Here is a 20,973-nt window from a genome sequence, read left to right on the forward strand (position 1 = left end):
AGAGCCCTGAAAGATGGGTAGATTTTTTTATTTTTAATCAGGGATGATGGAAGGTAGAAGGGAGGAGTTGGAGAATGGGAAGATGGGAAAGGTGAATATTGGAGGTTGGGACAAAAGCACATGCAGCACGGTGATGAAGGTGTGGGAAAGGCAGGTATCCTTATTGGATTCGTATGACAATCTCGTATCACCATGAAGCAACAAATAACATCGAGCAAGTGACACCTCATACATGGAGGGAGCAAGACAAGGACCGATCCTAGGAAGAGAAACCTGAGCTATCAGTGTAAGGAATAATGTCCGTGGGTGAGCAGAGCGAAGTAAACAGAGCAGGAGGTCTGGGGAGCTGGTCCAGTTTCATGGTTTATCATCCCTAAGTATCATTATCAGGACAGAAACAGTTTCTTCAATGAATAAATTGCAACAACAATAAAAAGATATGGAGGGAGAATCTACTGATAAAAAGAGACCTAAAGGACACATCAGTTTATTATAATGTGTGGATTTTATTTGAACTGTGATTCAAACTCAAAAAATACGTTTATGAAAATTGAGTACCAAGTATTTGAAGTTACTAAGAAATTACATAATGTTTTAGGTACTGATTGCTGTTATATTTTTTAAAGGGCTCCTTATCTTTTGGAGGTATATTCTGAAATACTTATGACTGATACTGGGATTGGTGTCTGGGATGACTTTATAATGTCTGGGATTTCCTTCAAAAAAAAAATACAGGGAGTAGAGGAAATGTTGTTAAGTTGATTAATTATAAGTTGTTAATTATAAGTTGATAATTGTTGTGGGTTGGTGTTGAAGATTCACCATACTATTCTGCTTGGCTTTGTATATGTTTGAAATTTGAAACTTATCATAATATTAACTGTAAAATGAACTGTATCACAGTACGGAATCGAGGATTGAATTGCCCTCGGGGAAGCTCCACCCACTGAGAGTGGTAAGCCCCACCCCTTCAGCCACGCTAGGCCACCAACTCCTCTCAAGGTGCCTAGATGTTTGTGTCTCCCTTTGGGAATTCCTTGGGAATTCGCACGCTATAAGTCGCTCTCTCTGTTCTTACTCAGACTCCAGAGACTGCTCTAAGTCCCCAGAACTAACCCACCACTTTCAGACCTCGACCGGCGGCTGCCCGGGTTCCTCCCCCACGTCCCAGCGGAGTTTGGTCGCGTCCGGCCGCGACCCCGGGAGCGTCCGCGTCGTCATGGCGACGCTCGAAGACGGTGGCTGCGCCCGCGGATTCCCTCCCGGGAACCCGCTCTGGGGTGAGCGGCCTGGGACCTAAGGCTGGGGCGGGGCGGGGTCGGGGGCGAGCGAATTGGACCCCGGGAGGGTGTCCAGCCGCAAGTCAACTTGGGCGGGGGCGAAGGAGAGGTAGGGCCCAAGGGGTGAAATAAGGATGAGGGTGGCGCCTGGGTCAGGGGTAGACCGTGCTCCGGGCAGGGGCTGGAGTAAAGGGGCGCTGAGGGGAGCAGGCCTTTGGCAGGGGTGAAAGGGACTGCTCCGCAGAGCTTGGGGCCCGAAACCAAGGTTGCCTGGGGAGGGGGTGGGGAGGAGGGACGAAGGGGGACAGTTCACCTTGGAGGTGAGTGACCTGGGATAGGAGTCGGGTGACAACCGTTTGGCTATTGTGCCGCCCTGAAGTAGAGGCAGGGAATTTGAAGGAAGAGGGCTGGAGAGTGAACCGGGGTAGATGTTGAACGGTTGGAGGGGAAGGAAGGCTGGAGCAAGGTTGGAGGAAGGCTGAAGGAGCGATTGGCGGGAGAGATGGAGGCTGTTCTGAGGAGTGAATACCCTCAGCCATGCCAGTGAAGGGGGATGGGCCGTGAGGGGAAAGGAGAAACTTGTTTCAGAAAGTGATTATTAAGCATTTCTTCGCTATGGGCAGTGTATTTTGCTTGATATTGTAGTCTTTAAGGAATCTAAAACCATGAGCCTTCACACACACACAAAAAGGCACATAAAAATCCACATATGATTTTACATCCAATTCCAGGGGCTTCACTGAGCAGCCCCCAAGTTTAGAGACTTAGCTGTGGAAGATATAGACATGTGGGATTTGTAAAGTGTCATCACAAGGCAAAACGTGATTAACACCAGAGGAGCAGTAAAGGCAGCAATTGCTAAAGAACGTCGAAGGGCAGGATCAGACTCCCAAGGCAAGTCTGCCAAAATGTGTGGCATGAGCTGGGACCCGGTGTCCTAGAACAGAGCTCCTAGGAAGGTGCCCAGTGGCGGGGGAGGAGGTCTGTGGCTTTCCACATCCTCTCCCCACAGAGGGGCCCAGGAAGATGACTCATTTTGCCAGTATCTCCCAGTGTTAAAGGGTTTCATGGTCACATTCATCTAAGAAACTGAATCAAAGAAATCTCATAAAGAAGAGACCTGTTTGGGACTTCCCTGGTGATCCAGAGCTTAAGAGTCTGCTTTCCAAGGCAGGGGATTTGGGTTTGATCTCTTATCAGGGAACTAAGACCCCATATGCCACAGGGCAACCAGCCCGGGTGCAGTAACTGGAGAAGCCTTCGAGCCACAATGAAGACCCAGCACAAGCAAATTTGGAAAAAAAAAAAAAAAAGAGTCCTGTTTAACTGCTGACTTCAACATTTTGCAAACTTCACTGGCCACGAGAGCCTCAGAAAGCATCAACACTACATTTTGAGAAAAGCTTTTAAGGAGAATTAAGGACCACAGAAGAGTTTTGAGCTGTGACTCTGAAACAGAGCAGGACCGTATATCCTTCCTTCCATATCCTCAGTCTGCCTTTTGTCTATGGGAAAACTTAGCCAAAGAATAAGTTCAATCAGAGAAGTGAGAAAATGCAAAAGTAGAGAAAAGCAGTTAAATTGGACAAAATAATAATGGTTTAGTCCATAAGCAAAGTCAAGGACCTTTAGTTCCTTCTCACGGGCTATAGGTAATCTGAGCCATATCCTCGGCGCTGTCTTATAGAGACTGAAACCACCACCGGGGAGAAGAAGTTAACTACATGATGACCAGGCTGTAGCTATGACATTTGTTGTTCAGTTGCTAAGTCATGTCCAGCTCTTTGTGACCCCGTGGACTGTAGCATACCAGGCTTCCCTGTCTTTCACTATCTCCCAGAGTTTCCTCAAACTCGTATCCATTGAGTCGATGATGCCATCCAACCATCTCATCCTCTATCACCCTCTTCTCTTCCTGCCCTCAATCTTTCCCAGCATCAGGATCTTTTCCAGTGAGTCTGCTCTTTGCATCAGGTGGCCAAAGTATTGGAGCTTCAGCTTCGGCATCAGTCCTTCCAATGAATATTCAGGCTTGATTTCCTTTGGGATTCATTGGTTTGATCTCTTTGCTGTCCAGGGGACTCTCAAGAGTCTTCTCCAGCACCACAATTCGAAAGCATCAATTCTTCAGCGCTCAGCCTTCTTTATGATTCAACTTTCACATCCGTACATGACTATGACATAAGCTGCCACCTCCAAAGAAGTGGCCTCAAAGAAAGTGGACAAGTCGACTAGAACTAAAGATTAACTGTTACTTAAGACAATCAAGATGACACTGGTCAGATCACTGCATGACCGATTTCAAGATGACTGTTAGAGCTATGTTTCTGTATGTAGCCCCCTTCCTTGGTCTATAAAAGCTCTTGTCCATTGGTTGTCATTTGTGGGGGGTGGTAAGTCATCCTTTCGACAGAAGTCCACCGCCCCATGCTTGCTGGCATCCAAAATAAAGCAAACTTTCTTTTCCACCAGCCTTGCCTCTTTATTGGCTTTTGAATAGTGAACAGCTGGACCCGACTTTTGGTTACAACATGGCATTGGGGTTGCTGTGTGACGCAAGATGAACAGGACAACCTGTGTGGGCACAGAGTGAGAGGTGGGGAAGGCCTGAGCCACAGCAAACCACACAGTGACAAGAGGTACATTTGTCAATGGTGTGTGGTTTTCTGTGGATGATTATACTACTCCTGTTTTCTTCCCAGGAAAGGACCTTTGGCTTTAAAAAGAAGACTCCATTTTTCACGATAAAATGGCAGCAGTGAAAACCCCCAGCAGAGAAGTAAAGAATGCTGAAGAACCATTTCAAAATGTGTCACCCCTCCTTTTAAGGAAACTAGTGGAGGAACCCAAGAGACCAAAAGAAGTACCCAATCATCTCCTAGAGTCAAGTAAGTGGTTAGAAAACAGGTTTGCTTTACAACTCAGGTCTTCCCAGAGGATCCAAAGTCCAGAAAGCATAATGGAATTTTGGGTGCTGATTGATCTATATTGTTTTACAGGCTTGTGATAGTTTTTATTATTATGAACAATGATTCTATTTAGATCCATTTGCTTAACTGGTAGACTTTTGTGGTGAAAATTAATCACCAAGTTCTGTTCCTTCACATCCTCAAGTGTCTTTGCCCTCTGTCCATACTTTGTCCTTAGGAGGCCACCAGGACTACTGTAGGCCTGGCTCTCCTCCCTAGCCACACTCTCCTCCCATCCACCCTTCACCCCCCGGCATTTTCTGTCCTAGAATCCAGGCTGGCTCCTATCCCCACCCTGTTTGAATGTTCTCAGGGGATCCTCTCGTGTAAAGAATAAAGTTTCGGTTCCTTTGCTCATCGTTTGGCCCCCTTTGCCTGGAAACTGTCCACTCTCACTCCTCCCATCCCCCACTTCCAGCCACACCTGTTACTCCTGTTCCTTCAAGACCACTTGGGTTTATACCTTCTTGCCTTTTTCTGTGCACATCCTTAGCCTAGAAAGCCTGGTAAATCCCATAGCTATTGTGTAGAAGGATAATCGTTTTGCCTGTATTCTCACTGAATCCATCTTAACATCACAATACTGTTTCCATTTTACTCTTGGGCAAGCTGAGACTCCAGAAGCTCAAGTGAATTCACCAGGGTGACTCAGCTGAGTGGGGGGTTGGTGCTCGGCTGTAGCCACCCAGTGTCCAGATCTCCATGTCTCAAGCAGCTTGGTTCCTGCTCACCATTCAAGGCCCATCGAAATGAGGGACCTGCAGCGTTTGGTGTGGCTCTGTTGTTACTTTAGAACACACTGAATTCAAGTCAGTATACTTGACTGTTTCTGGGTATTAACAGGGCAATGCCCATTTTACATCTGTATTGTGGCCCTAAAAACAAAACTCTCAGCATTAAAAAGAATTACCAAGTAATGTTCATTTTAATACTTAAAAATTGGACTTCCCTGGTGGTCCAGTTGTTAAGACTCAACGCTCTCAGTGCAGGTAGCCCAGGTTTGATCCCTGGTCAAGGAGCTAGATCCCACATGCTGCAACTAAGCCCTTGCACAGCCAAATAAATAAAAATAAATATTTAAAAAAATACTTAAAAATTTACCAGACAACCCTGTCACAGTCCCCCTGAGACACCATCCTCACCCTAGTCTAGCCCTTCAGTTTGGCCCAAAGCTGACGACAATGACTGCTCATCACTGGAGGAACAAAAACACCAAACATTTCACACCCACTTTAGTGGAATACAAAGTCACAGAGAGTGGAGGCTGGGGTCAGGGTATCTGTGACTCATGAGGTTTGGGTACAGCCGAAGGGGAAAGGCTGTCATTTGTGAGAAACCAGACAGTGCATTCACTTCAAAGGAGGCAGTTTGCTGGTCAGAATCAGGCCTGGGCTTGATTTTTATAAAATGGAAACAACAGAGGGTTATAAACAAATGCCAGGCATGAAGCACGGCAGAGCTGGGGCATGAAGCACAGCAGAGCTGGGGCAAGTTTTGAAGACACGCACATGTCAAGAGCAAATTGAGTCATTACCATCCAGAGTGATAATTATTCAGAACCTTAGGATTACTCTGTATCACACTATAATTCAGTTCAGAGGAAAGCAAATAGTAACAGTTGAATACACAGCAATAAAATGAAACACTTGGTATTTGCATTCTTTGAAGTGGATGTGCGTTACATAACAATCATAGTATTATATACAGTGTGTGTCCTTTACAGGCTTGTTTTATTATGAAGACTTGTACAAAATGTGTACAGAGCAAGTTATTTTAATAGATAATAAAGAACAAATGTGAATTTGTCTCATGATGGTAATATCTCCCAAGCAAAATGTTAAAACAGTGGGAGAAGCAGTCCAGTTCATGTGGAACATCATTAATTGTTGACAGCTGTATCCTCTGTCTGAAACTTCATGTGCATAAAATATCCTAAGTTAAAGGGCGTCCTTGTTGATAGGATCTTCTTTCACTTAATATTTTTTTTTTGTCTCATCTCATGGTATACTTATCTGCATTGTTTTTACAGAGGTTTATGCGAATCTTCTGAATAATAAGGTCATACAGGCAAAACCTGGCATATTACATTTTGGAGGCTATCAAGTAGAAAAACAACACCAGCAGATATTGGTAGGTACCTTTTTTTTAATTAAAAAATTTCACTGAAGTATAGTTGATTAACAGTATTGTGTTAGTTTTAAGTATATAGCAAAGTGTTTCAATTATACCTATATATGTGCGTCCTTAGTCACTCAGTCATGTCCGACTCTTTACAACCCCATGGACTGTAGCCTGCCAGGCTTCTCTGGTCATGGGGTTCTCCAGGCAAGAATACTGGAATGGGTAGCCATTTCCTTCTCAAAGGGATCTTCCCAACCCAGGGATCAAATCCAGATCTCCTACGTCGCAGGTGGATTCTTTATCATCTGAGCCACCAGGGAAGCCCCATACATACATATATACATTCTTTTTATATTCTTTTCCATTATGGTTTGTCACAGAATATTGAATATAGTTCTTTGTGTTCTATAGTAGGACCTTGTTGTGTATCCATTTTATGTGTAATAGTTTGTATCTGCTAATCCCAAATTCCCAATCCTTCCCTCCCCAACCCCTGTGTAGATAGTGGGATAATTAGCCCTCTTTAAGTGGGATAATTATAATAATGAAATGACATGAATGTTCTCATTTTATTACTCATTCATCTAAAGAGCAGCACAATCAACAGAAGGGAAGATATAAATTTGACCAGGAAAGGCAGTAGTTCTAGGATGAGAAATTTTAAAGTTGCATCAGTTTCCTTGGACAGGTTTCCTCCCTCTGCCAAAGGCACCTCCCAACACTCTTTCCAAACTGGTGCTGTTTCTGAGGGATCCTTGAGGGCCAGAAACTATGCTTTGTGTCCCACATGTTTCAGTTTAGTCCTTAGACCAGCTTTGTGGCGGTTGTATCATGACTCTGTAGAGATGAGGAAACCGTGATTCAGTAAGGTTAAAGACTCACCTCAAGAACACAGGGATGGGACAGACTCACTCTCAGGCTGCCTTCCTCCCAACCAGTGCACTCTTGCTCCAGCCAACAGCACCAGCGGGAGAGCTGTCCCTTTCTTAGGAGGGTCCAGCGAGGGTTCTGTTCCACCTTCTTGGGTCAGATGGCCAGGCCTAAATCAGTCATTGTGGCCAGAGCCTCCAGCTAGAGCTGGGACGGCAGCTCCACTAACTTCCACAGAAGGGACAGGTGAAGGCTGCCCTGCAGAGTGGCTGCAGCTGTGGGGACAGCAGTCTACCACAGAGGTCCCGGCCTTGCTGGGTCCCCTTTTTTGAGATACCCCAACTGGGGAGGGCTCGTTGACCACAGGACTCCTAACCCACCACTAAAAGGAACCTGACCATTTAAACCTGCTCCACAATCTCGGTGACCCCCACTGTGATCCCCCAAAGTCACACTGAATAGGATGTTAGAACTACTCCAGCTGGTCGAGGGACTGAGCCAGGCCAGCCTCTGGGCATGTGTTGGAGTGGAGTTGATGGATGTGGGGTGTCTCACACAGGCCCTGAGACCCTGGCTTGTGTGTGATGTACCCTTCCACTATAAGACTCTGCATTTAGATACAGTGCATTCTTCTTCAGATTCTTTTCCTATATAGGTTATTATAGAATATTGAGTACAGCTCCCTGTGCTATACAGTAGGTCTTTTTGGTAATCTGTTTCATATATAGTGATGAGTTGGAAAACTCAGCAGTGGCCACAGGACTGAAAAGGTCAGTTTTCATTCCAATCCCAAAGAAAGGCAATGCCAAAGAATGCTCAAACTACTGCACAGTTGCACTCATCTCACACGCTAGTAAAGTAATGCTCAAAATTCTCCAAGCCAGGCTTCAGCAATATGTGAACCGTGAACTTCCTGATGTTCAAGCTGGTTTTAGAAAAGGCAGAGGAACCAGAGATCAAATTGCCAACATCCGCTGGATCATCGAAAAAGCAAGAGAGTTCCATAAAAACATCTATTTCTGCTTTGTTGACTATGCCAAAGCCTTTGACTGTGTGGATCACAACAAACTGTGGAAAATTCTGAAAGAGATGGGAATACCAGACCACCTGACCTGCCTCTTGAGAAATCTATATGCAGGTCAGGAAGCAACAGTTAGAACTGGACATGGAACAACAGATTGGTTCCAAATAAGAAAAGGAGTACGTCAAGGCTGTGTATTGTCACCCTGCTTATTTAACTTATATGCACAGTACATCATGAGAAACGCTGGACTGGAAGAAACACAAGCTGGAATCAAGATTGCCTGGAGAAATATCAATAACCTCAGATATGCAGATGATACCACCCTTATGGCAGAAAGTGAAGAGGAACTGAAAAGCCTCTTGATGAAAGTGAAAGTTGAGAGTGAAAAAGTTGGCTTAAAGCTCAACATTCAGAAAACGAAGATCATGGCATCCAGTCCCATCACTTCATGGGAAATAGATGGGGAAACAGTGGAAACAGTGTCAGACTTTATTTTTCTGGGCTCCAAAATCACTGCAGATGGTGACTGCAGCCATGAAATTAAAAGACACTTACTCCTTGGAAGGAAAGTTATGACCAACCTAGATAACATATTCAAAAGCAGAGACATTACTTTGCCAACAAAGGTTCGTCTAGTCAAGGCTATGGTTTTTCCAGTGGTCATGTATGGATGTGAGAGTTGGACTGTGAAGAAGGCTGAGTGCCGAAGAATTGATGCTTTTGAAGTGTGGTGTTGGAGAAGACTCTTGAGAGTCCCTTGGACTGCAAGGAGATCCAACCAGTCCATTCTGAAGGAGATCAGCCCTGGGATTTCTTTGGAAGGAATGATGCTAAAGCTGAAACTCCAGTACTTTGGCCACCTCATGCGAAGAATTGTCTCATTGGAAAAGACTCTGATGCTGGGAGGGATTGGGGGCAGGAGGAGAAGGGGACGACAGAGGATGAGAATGGCTGGATGGCATCACTGACTCGATGGACGTGAGTCTGAGTGAACTCCCGGAGTTGGTGCTGGACAGGGAGGCCTGGCGTGCTGCGTTTCACTGGGTCGCAAAGAGTCGGACAGGACTAAGCAACTGAACTGAACTGATATGTTAATCCCAAACACCTTATTTATCCCAGCCCCCGAAACTGTGTCTTAAAGTGGATCATTTCAAGACAGAATTCCGACTATCATATTAGACTCATTCTCTGAGTGGGGAGACTCGCTGCAGGAAACTGACAGGTGGTAAAACTGTCAGAAAGCAAAGCGGCCAACAGACAATGCAGCTTCCTTGAGTCCTTACACATTGAAGAGGGAGGAGAGAGAAGGGATCAGCAGAGGAAGCTGTTAGGGGCCGAGTACTTCCTCTTAGGAAAAGGGTCAGGATTTAAAACTGTGATTAGGAACTTTACCCCTCAGTCTGCAAGGACACATTTCTTAGAACACAGCATCAAAGACCAAGGTTAATCATTCATTTTGGAACTTGCATTTCCTGGTTATTAGGTTTGCTATCTAGACGCTGGTGGTGGTTTAGTCGTGTTAACTCTTGCGACCCCCTGGTCAGTAGCCCACCAGGTTCCTCCCCTGGAGGAGTCCATGGGATGTTCCAGGCAAGAATACTGGAGTGGGTAGCCATTTTTTTCTCCAGGGGAAATACTCGAACCCAGGATCGAACCCATATCTCCTGCATTGGCAGGCAGGTTCTTTACCACTGAGCCACCAGGGAAGCCCCTAGATGTTGATAGAATGGATCTAAAATAATTATTGTTTGCAATGAGTGAACAATGAACTTCCTGTTCCCAACCCTCTTCACTCTCCTCATTGCTTTACTCACCCCACCTCCACCCTAAGCAGCCAGATCCTCATTCTGTTGTTATAGATTTGCCTGTTTGAACATTTCACATAAATAGAATCACACAACATGTGGTCTTTTGCAACTGGCTTCTTTGATTCAGCATGTTTCCCAGGCTCGTTGAATTTGTAGCATGAATAGGTACCTTATTCCTTTTTATGGGCAAATAATGTTCTGTTGTATGGTTATATCACTTAAAAGAATTTTTTTTTAATTTTTATTGACATAATTTATTTAAAATGCTATATTAGTTTCAAATGTACAGCAAAGTGATTCAATCATATGTGTATATTTTTATATGTTAATATAAAGATGTATATTCTTCATTTACATTCTCTTCCATTATAGGTTATTACAAGATACTGAGTATACTCCCCTGTGCTATACAGTAGGTCCGTGTTGTTTATCTATGTTATACACAGGGGTGTATAACACTTTTATACACTTTTATGTATATCTTTTAATATATACTTTTATGTATATCTTTTAATCCCAAATGTTTAATTTATCCCTCCCTGCTTTTTCTCTTTGGTATACATGAGTTTGTTTCTGTGTCTGTGAGTCTATTTCTGTTTTGTAAATAAGTTCACTGTGTCATATTTTAGACTCCACATAAAAATGATATCATATGATATTGAGTTGGCCAAAAAGTTCATTTGAATTTTTCAGAATTCATTATGGAAGAACTCGGATGAACTTATGGCCAACCCAATATCTGTCTTTCTTTGTTTGGCTTTCTTCACTCAGTATGATGATTTCTAGGTCCATCCGTGTTGCTGCAAATGGCATTGTTTCATAATGCCGTCTTTTATATGGCATTATGCTTTTTTATATGGCATTTTATATGGCATTATTTATATGGCATTAATGCTCTTTTATAACTGAGAAATACTCCATTGTGTAGATGTACCACATCTTTATCCAGCCCTCTGTCAGTAGACAGATTACTTCCACATCCTTTTTTGTTGTTGTTCAGTCATTCAGTCGTGTCCGACTCTGCGACCCCATGGACGGCAGCACGCCAGGCTTCCCTGTCCTTCACCATCTTCTGGAGCTTTGTCAAACTCATGTCCATTGAGTCACTGATGCCATCCAACCATATCATCCTCTGTTGTCACCTCCTCCTGCCTTCAATCTTTCCCAGCATCAGGGTCTTTTCTAGTGAGTCAGATCTTTGCATCAGGTGGACGAAGTATTGGAGCTTCAGCTTCAGCATTAGTCCTTCCAATGAATATTCAGGACTGATTTCCTTTAGGATTGACTGGTTTGATTTCCTTGCATTCTAAAGGACTCTCAAGAGTCTTCTCCAACACCGCAGTTCAAAAGCATCAATTCTTTGGCACTCAGCCTTCTTTAATGGTCCAACTCTCATATCCATACATGACTACTGGAAAATCCATAGTTTTGGCTAGATGGACCTTTGTTGGCAAAGTAGTGTCTCTGCTTTTTAATATGCTCTCTAGATTGGTCATAGCTTTTCTTCCAAGGAGCAGGCGTCTTTTAATTTCATGGCTGCAGTCACCATCTGCAGTGATTTTGGAGCCCAAGAAAATAAAGTCTCTCAATGTTTCCACTGTTTCCCCATCTATTTGCCATGAAGTGAAGACTCTTGAGAGTCCTTTGGACTGCAAGGAGATCCAGCCAGTCTATTCTGAAGGAGATCAGCCCTGGGTGTTCTTTGGAAGGAATGATGCTAAAGCTGAAACTCCAGTACTTTGGCCATCTCATGCGAAGAGTTGACTCATTGGAAAAGACTCTGATGCTGGGAGGGATTGGGGGCAGGAGGAAAAGGGAACGACAGAGGATGAGATGGCTGGATGGCATCACTGACTTGATGGACTTGAGTTTGAGTGAACTCTGGGAGTTGGTGATGGACAGGGAGGCCTGGCGTGCTGTGATTCATGGGGTCACAAAGAGTTGGACATGACTGAGCGACTGAATTGAACTGAACTGAACTGATGGGATCGGATGCCATGATCTTCATTGTTTGAATGCTGAATTTTAAGCCAGCTTTTTCACTCTCCTCTTTCACTGTCATCAAGAGGCTCTCTAGTCCCTCTTTGCTTTCTGCCATAAGGGTGGTGTCATCTGCATATCTGAGGTTGTTGGTACTTCTCCCAGCAATCTTGATTCCAGCTTGTGCTTCATCCAGCCTGGCATTTTGCATGATGTAATCTGCATATAAGTTAAATAACAAGGATGACAACATACAGCCTTGATGTACTCCTTTCCCAATCTAGAACCAGTCCATTGTTCTATGTCCAGTTCTAACTGATGCTTCTTGACCTGCATACAGATTTCTCAGGAGACAGGTAAGGTGGTCTGGTATTCTCATCTCTTGAAGAATATTCCAGTTTGTTGTAATCCACATAGTCGAAGGCTTTAGCGTAGTCAGTGAAGCAGAAGTAGATGTTTTTCTGGAATTCTCTTTCTTTGATCCAAATTTCTTGCTATGATCTAAATTTCTATGCTCCAGTGGATGTTGGCAATTTGATCTCTGGTTCCTCTGCCTTTTCTAAATCCAGCTTGAACATCTGCAAGTTCTTGGTTCATGTACTGTTGAAGCCTGGCTTAGAGGATTTTGAGCATTACTTTGCTAGCATGTGCTGCTGCTTCTGCTAAGTCACTTCAGTCGTGTCCAACTCTGTGTGACCCCATAGACAACAGCCCACCAGGCTCCGCCATCCCTGGGATTCTCCAGGCAAGAACACTGGAGTGGGTTGCCATTTCCTTCTCCAATGCATGAAAGTGAAAAGTGAAAGTGAAGTCGCTCAGTCGTGTTTGACTCTTAGCCACCCCATGGACTGCAGCCTACCAGGCTCCTCCATCCATGGGATTTTCCAGGCAAGAGTACTGGAGTGGGTTGCCATTGCCTTCTCCGTGCTAGCATGTGAGATGAGTCCAATTGTGTGGTAGTTTGAACATTCTTTGGCATTGCCTTTCTTTGGGATTGGAATGGAAACTGACTTCTTTCAGTCCTCTGGCCACTGCTGAGTATTCCAAATTTGCCAGTATATTGAGTGCAGCACTTTAACAGCATCATCTTTTAGGATTTGAAATAGCTCAGCTGGAATTCCATCACCTCCACGAGCTTTGTTCACCATGATGCTTTCTAAGGCCCACTTGACTTTGCATTCCAGGATGTCTGGCTCTGAGATAGGAGAGTGATCACACCATTATGGTTATCTGGGTCATTAAGATCTTTTTTGTATAGTTCTTGTATTTTTGCCACCTCTTCTTAGTATCTTCTGTTTTTGTTAGATCCATAGCATTTCTCTCCTTTATTGTGCCAGTCTTTGCATGAAATGTTCCCTTGGTATCTCTAATTTTTTTGAAGAGATCTCTAGTCTTTCCCATTCTGTTGTTTTCCTCTATTTTTTGCATTGATCAGTTAGGAAGGCTATCTTACCTCTCCTTGCTATTCTTTGAAACTCTGCATTCAGATGAATATATCTTTCCTTTTCTCCTTTGCCTTTCACTTCTCTTCTTTTCTCAGCTATTTGTAAGGCCTCCTCAGGCACCCATTTTGCCTTTTTTCATTTCTTTTTCTTGGGGATAGTTTTGATCACCACCTTCCATACAGTGTCATGAACCTCCATCCTAGTTTTTCAGGCATTCTGTGTATCAGATGAAATCCCTTGAATCTGTTTGTTACTTCCACTGTATAATCATAAGGGATTTGATTTAGGTCATACCTGAATGGCCTAGAGGTTTTCCCTACTTTCTTCAATTTAAGTCTGAATGTGGCAATAAGGAATTCACGATCTGAGCCACAGTCAGCTCCCAGTCTGGTTTTTGCTGACTGTATAGAGCTTCTCTATTGTAGATAGTGCTGCTGTGAACATTGGGTACATGTATCTTTTGAATTGTGGTTTTCTCTGGGTATATTCACAAGAATGGGATTGCAGGACCATATGGTAGCTCTCTTTTTAGTTTTTTTAAGGAAACTTCACACCATTCACATTTTCCCTGTTCTGTAAGTTGATGGACATTTGGATTTTATCTTTGGGGCTATTAGGAATAATGTCATCATGGACCTTTGTGTACATGTTTTTGTGTGGATATATTTTCATTTCTCTTGGATATGTATTAAGAAGTGGAATTAGGTTGTATGGTATGTTAGTTTTCTGTGGCTGCCTTACAAATCACCACAAATTTAGGGGCTTAGAAAACCAGAAACGCATTCTGGAGGCTAGAGTCCAAAATCAAGGTGTCAGCCGGGCCCTGCTCCTTTCACGGTTCTAGGAGGGGCTCTTTCCTCGCTTCTCCCCGGATGTGATGGCATCAGGTGCTCTTTGCCTTGAGGCTTAATGACCCTAAACCTTGGCCTCCATCTTCGTCTGGCTTCTCCTCTGACTCCCTTTGTCTTCTCTTCTTCTCTCAAAGGAAACTTGTCATTGGACTGAAGGACCAACCAGGTAATCCAGGATGATCTCGTCTCAAGGTCCTTAACTTAATAGCACCTGCAATCACTGTTTTCCCAAATAAAGTCACATTCACATGTTCCAGTTGTTGGGGTGTAGCTAGGTCTTTTTGAGTTCACCACTCACTGTTGTTCTATTTGCATTTCCTTAATGACTGATGACATTAAGCATCTTTTCATGAGCTTACTGGTCACATTACATCAAAGCTTTATGTCGGAGAAGCCATCTGGGATAGCCCAAGCAAAGTGAGAAGTGGGGAGCAGGCACTCGGGGAGTAGGGGAGACACAGAGGCTCAGGGGGGCAAGCATGTGGCATGTTTGGTGTCCAGTGTACAGTCTGCTTTACCTGGATCCTAGGGTTTGGGGAGGGGGTAAAAGCTTCATTCTGCTGAAGAACATCCATCTCTGTCTTATGTACAACACAATACCTATCACACAGAACATACTCAGTAAACACTTGTCAAGATATTAAACTCACTTTATTGGAAGAGAGTGACTTGGCGGCGTCTCACTAGTTCCAAGTAAATACAAGGTAAAGTCTGAATAATCACACTGCTTCTATCAGACATTAAAACAAACAGATAAAAGTACAAAATTATTTCATCTTAATAACATTCTGGGAGACCCAGCCTCCTATTTCTATCAGCAAAGTTAAGCAGAAGCCTAAGGCAGTTACCTTGAGATTCTTGCCAAACAAGGGGGCAAATTCAACCCTGCACTTTATCTTGGTTTTGTTACAGGAAACAGTACAAATTGCCCAAGAATGGAATGATTGAATGTGTGTTTAAAACCACAGTAAATTGTTCATTAACATTTGAGATTGATCCAGATCTGGTTAAAGGCTTTAAAACCTTTTACTTAGATTCATATCAAAATCAATGTTTTGATTTACTTTAAAGGTTGAAATAATGGTTCCCAGTTTTCTCCAAACCAAGACCTCTTAAGTTCTCTTTCCCTCTGAGGAAAGATTTTTTCTGGGAAATTATATTTATTAAGTAAATAATTAATCAATTTTCCCATGAGACAATCAGTGTTACTGTGGCCAGCCCAAAACAAAGTTGTCAGCATACACAGCCTTATCTTATGTAGAGTAACAGTCTTTTCCAGCTTTCTGAAATAATTGTATTAGTTTTCAACTCCTGTTGCAGCCTTCAGAGACCCCTCTGCCCCAGGATCTTGCTTCTCAAACTAGGGCCACATATCTCAATGGCTTCAAGTCAGTGTGTGAGGGTCAGGACCTGAAGCTACAGTGTAAACACAGTTTATCTTTCTGGAGCATCAATTTTTACTCTCCCATTTTGGATAAATGCATTATTGAGCAAAATTTTAGAGTAAAATGCATTATCAATCTGAGGCCACACAAGAAATTCAGGCAAGGCTTTACTGGGCCTCCTGCTGCAGCAGGGTTCCATCCCTGGATCGGGAAGATCCCCTGCAGAAGAGAATGGCTACCCACTCCAGTATTCTTGCCTGGAAAATCCCATGGACAGAGGAGCCTGGTGGGCTACAGTCCATGGGGTCACACAAGAGTTGGACACGACTGAGCACACAAGCATGCATGCTGCAGCAGGGGGAGCGAAGACCAGCAACTGGTTCCCCCACTTGCACTTCCCCCTCAGAGGGCATGCTGGCTCCTTATATGGGGACGAGGGTAGGGGAGAGTCTAGCGGGGTGGGCCTGAGGGACGGCTTGGGTGGTCTGCTCACTCTCCTGGTGGGATGTGTGCAGGGATGTGCTCAGAGCCTGCTTTTGCTCTTGATTCTTCAGAAGTGGTCAGGGGCTTCCCAGGTGGCACTAGAGGTAAAGAACCCACCTACCAATGCGGGTGGGCTGCAGTCCATAGGGTCCCAGAAAGTTGGACACAACTGAAGCGACTTAGCACACAGGACTGCACTTCAGAAGTGGCAGTTGGGTTTGGGGTTGTTGTTGTTGTTGTTTTATCGTTTTGTATCTTTTTGTACAAGTTTGCCCCAGCTACACATGCTCGCAAGCTTCCCATGCTCGCAAGCTTCAGGAGTTGGTGAGGGACAGGGAAGCCTGGCATTCTACAGTCCATGGGGTCGCAAAGAGTCAAACACAACTGAGCGACTGAACTGAACTGAACTGAACACATGCTCACAGCTATTTTTTGTTCCTTATAGTTTCTTTGTATTTTGTTGCTCAAGGAGACATTTGTCCAGGTTCAAGCACTAGAGCAGAGTCCCAAGTCCCAGATCCCAGCCTGTCTCAAACACTTTAAAGAACTTACAGAGCTGCTTGTGTTTTGCCCCCAGATGCCTGTGGTGTTAGGTATTTACCTCTGAGAAGCTGTGTCCCTGAGGGGAAGGATTAAAAGGACCCCAACTTGGGAGGCTGAAATGTGTTTAGAAAATACTGTAAGTGCTTGGGGCTGAAGATTATAGACCCTACCCACCAAAGCCAGCGCTTTACTGGAGGCTGGGTTTGCTCTGCCCTGTGGAGGGAATGGAAGGGAGACTGTGAGGAGCGGTGTGTGCATGGGGGAGCTGTGAGCAGTCCTTGCAAAGTCCCTCTGACCCTGGAGTAAAAGCTCTTTAACCTGTGACTGCCTGGTATCCGGTTGCTGGTTCCTTGTTTGTTTGTCATGGGGGCCCATTCTGAAACACTGAAGCAAGGACTGAGTTTCACCTTAGAGTCAACACGGGCCTAAGAAGACACCGTTATTTCCCTTTTCTTTTTTTAAAACTTTATTTATTTGTTTCATTTTTAGTTGTGCTTTATTTTTTGTTATTTTTGGTTTTATTTTTATTTTTGGATTTCTGTTGCTGTGTATGGGCTTTCTCCAGTTATGGCGAGCAGGGGCTATTCCGTAGTTGCTTTGCTCAGGCTTCTCACTGCGGTGGCTTCTCCTGTTGTGGAGCACAGGCTCTAGGCACCAGGGCTTCAGAAGTGGCAGCACACAGGCTCAGTAGTCGTGGCTTGTGGGCTCTAGGTGCGTAGGCTCAGTAGTTGTAGCACAGAGGCTTAGTTGCTCCAGAGCTTGTAGGATCTTCCTGGACCAGGAAATTGGATTCCGTCCCCTGCGCTGACAGGCAGATTCTTATCCACTATACCACAAAGGACGTCGGTTTTTTTCCCTTTCAGTGATGATTATTTTCCCCTCAGTGTTAGTTATAAGTGAAAAGACAAGAATGCCATTTTATCCCTGAAAGCATTTATTTTTTTGACAAGAAATTAAACTGACCTGCTGACAAACTATAAAAATAAAAAAAGGTAGGAAATGAAGTTTGGGCACTGAAATGTCCCTGTATGTACCTAGAGTCTCCTGGAAGGACCACTCCTGGGGTCAGGAGACTCCAGAGCCCACACCTTCACCAAGACTCCTGTGTGCCAGGCTCCTTGGAGGTCAAGAGAGATCTTGGCAGCTTTATTTTTTCCAGGCTTCTCTTGTATTAAAAAGATATGCCATGTTGCTGCACATGGCAATATATCATTCTTTTTATGGCTAAGTAATATTCCATTGTATATACCACACTTTCTTTATCCATTCATCTGTTGATGGACACTTAGGTTTGCTGCAACATAGATGGACCAGAGATCATCATACTAAGTGAAGTCAGTCAGACAGAGAAAAACAGACATTATATGATATCACTTATATGTGGAATCAAAAAAAAATACTACAAATGAACTTATTTACAAAACAGAAACAGATTCACAGACCAAGAAAGCAAACTTATACTTACCAAAGGGGAAAGAGGCGAGGGATAAATTAGGAACTTGGGATTAACAGACAGACACCATTATATATAAAACAGATAAACAACAGCACTTACTGTATAGCATAGGGAACTATATCTAGTATCTTGTAATAACCTATACTGGGAAAGAATCTGAAACTTGAGTTTGACACTTGAAACTAACACAGTGTTGTAAATCAACTATAGTAAAAAAAAAATGCCAACGGAGTCACTTTAAGAATATTCATAGATGACCAATGAGAACTTTTAACCGATGCAAGCTTTGCTGTCCTCTCATCAAGAGATTATATCTTAAGTCTAACTTAGAGACTCAGTGGACTTGAGGCCTTGGACAGTGGGCCATGCGGCACATCCAGCCTCTGGTCTGGACATCGAAAACCAAGGGCCTCTTAACTGTCCTGTTGACCAGGTGAAGGCCAGATCCCAGAACCCAGAGTCCTTGCTCCCCTTTCATGTAGAGAAAGGAAAAACATCTCTACTCAGACACCCACTTAACTTACCAAGCAGGTTGTTCTGTCTCAAAGGAGGGCCTGCTCCTGACTCCAGGAAAGAACTCCTGACTTTGTGTTCTGTTTTGTTAGCCCCAGGGATGGATTGAGGGCTGTCCTCTCCATACTCCTTTTCCTGATTTTTTGACTGCCTAAGTGTCACCAGATCCCCAGGACAAGTGGCATGTAATTAGAGAAACTGAGGGTGAGCAGGTGACTGGCTTCTTAGCTTAGCTGAATCACAGGAGTAAGCTGAGTTCAACAAAACGGTACACAAGTGACTGGTCAGGATGGGAAGAGGGGAGTGTGCCAGCTCACACAGAGGGGCACCTGGGGTTGCAGCTCTGGAAAAGTCTTAGGCTGGGCTGATTCACATGGGCATATTTCATCATTCTTTCAGTGGTATTTGTTGTATCTATTTCATGATTCTTTAAGTGGTATACGATAGATTTTGAATCACTTAAAAAGTTAAAAAGTGTGCCATAGCCAAAACAATCTTCAGTTCAGTTCAGTTCAGTTCAGTCGCTCAGTCATGTCTGACTCTTTGCAACCCCATGAATTGCAGCACACCAGGCCTCCCTGTCCAGCACCAATTCCCAGAGTTCACTCAAACTCATGTCCATCAAGTCGGTGATGCCATCCAGCCATCTCGTCCTCTGTCATCCCCTTCTTGTGCCCCCAATCCCTCCCAGCATCAGAGTCTTTTCCAGTGAGTCAGCTCTTCACATCAGATGGCCAAAGTACTGGAGTTTCAGCTTTAGCATCATTCCTTCCAAAGAACACCCAGGACTGATCTCCTTTAGAATGGACTGGTTGGATCTCCTTGCAGTCCAAGGGACTCTCAAGAGTCTTCTCCAACACCACAGTTCAAAAGCATCAATTTTTCGGCGCTCAGCTTTCTTCACAGTCCAACTCTCACATCCATACATGACCACAGGAAAAACCATAGCCTTGACTAGATGGACCTTTGTTGGCAGAGTAATGTCTCTGCTTTGCAATATGCTATCTAGGTTGGTCATAACTTTCCTTCCAAGGAGTAAGCGTCTTTTAATTTCATGGCTACAATCACCATCTGCAGTGATTTTGGAGCCCAAAAAAATAAAGTCTGACACTGTTTCCACTGTTTCCCCATCTATTTGCCATGAAGTGATGGGACCAGATGCCGTGATCTTCATTTTCTGAATGTTGAGCTTTAAGCCAACTTTTTCACTCTCCTCTTTCACTTTCATCAAGAGGCTTTTAGTTCCTCTTCACTTTCTTCCATGAAGGTGGTGTCATCTGCATATCTGAGGTTATTGATATTTCTCCCAGCAATCTTGATTCCAGCTTGTGCTTCTTCCAGCCCAGCGTTTCTCATGATGTACTCTGCATATAAGTTAAATAAGCAGGGTGACAATATACAGGCTTGACGTACTCCTTTTCCTATTTGGAACCAGTCTGTTGTTCCATGTCCAGTTCTAATTGTTGCCTTCTGACCTGCATATAGGTTTCTCAAGAGGCAGGCCAGGTGGTCTGGTATTCCCATCTCTTTCAGAATTTTCCACAGTTTATTGTGATCCTCACAGTCAAAGGCTTTGGCCTAGTCAATAAAGCAGAAATAGATGTTTTTTCTGGAACTCTCTTGCATTTTCGATGATCCAGCAGATGTTGGCTATCTTAAGAAAGGAAAAACAGAATGGGAAAAATCGGGTTTCCTGACTTCAGACTAAACTACAAAGCTACAGGAATCAAGGCAGTATAGTACTGACACTAAAACAGACACACAAATCAGTGAAACAGGAGAGAAAGCCCAGAAATAAACCTACACACTTATGGTCAATTAATCTATGACAGAAGAGGCAAGAATACACAACAGAGGAAAAGACAGTCTCTTCAATAAGTGGTGCTAGGAAAACTGGAGAGCTACACTGAAAAGAATGAAAGCAGAACATATACCATATGCAGAAAATACACTCAAAATGGGCTAAAGATCTAAATGTAAGACTGGATAGTATAAAAACTCTTAGAGGAAAACATAGGCAGAACATTCTTTGACATAAGTCCCAGCAAGATCTTTCTGGACTCACCTCCTAGAGTAATAATAAAATAATGCCATTTGCGGCAACATGGATGAACTTAGAGAGTATCATGCTAAGTGAAGTAAGACAGACAGAGAGACAAATACCATATGATACCATTTATATATGGACTCTTAAAAAATGATACAAATGAACTTATTTACAAAACAGAAACAGACTCTGAAAACA

At 43.7% G+C, this 20,973-nt stretch overlaps 1 protein-coding gene across 4 annotated transcripts in view; it reads left to right on the forward strand.

Annotated features, from left to right (window-relative positions):
- The first annotated feature begins 979 nt into the window (after window positions 1-979).
- Window positions 980-20,973, forward strand: part of CFAP221 (cilia and flagella associated protein 221) — a 133,752-nt gene continuing 113,758 nt past the window's right edge. For all 4 annotated transcript variants that reach the window (XM_070768924.1, XM_070768925.1, XM_070768923.1 and 1 more), the window contains exons 1-3: window positions 980-1,280; window positions 3,983-4,168; window positions 6,279-6,379. In XM_070768924.1, the coding sequence (XP_070625025.1) occupies window positions 4,030-4,168; window positions 6,279-6,379 (240 nt within the window). In that variant the 5' untranslated portion in view covers window positions 980-1,280; window positions 3,983-4,029. The remainder of the gene's footprint in view (window positions 1,281-3,982; window positions 4,169-6,278; window positions 6,380-20,973) is intronic.

Source organism: Bos indicus, chromosome 2 (assembly GCF_029378745.1).
Source record: "Bos indicus isolate NIAB-ARS_2022 breed Sahiwal x Tharparkar chromosome 2, NIAB-ARS_B.indTharparkar_mat_pri_1.0, whole genome shotgun sequence".
NCBI classification, from domain to species: domain Eukaryota; kingdom Metazoa; phylum Chordata; class Mammalia; order Artiodactyla; family Bovidae; genus Bos; species Bos indicus.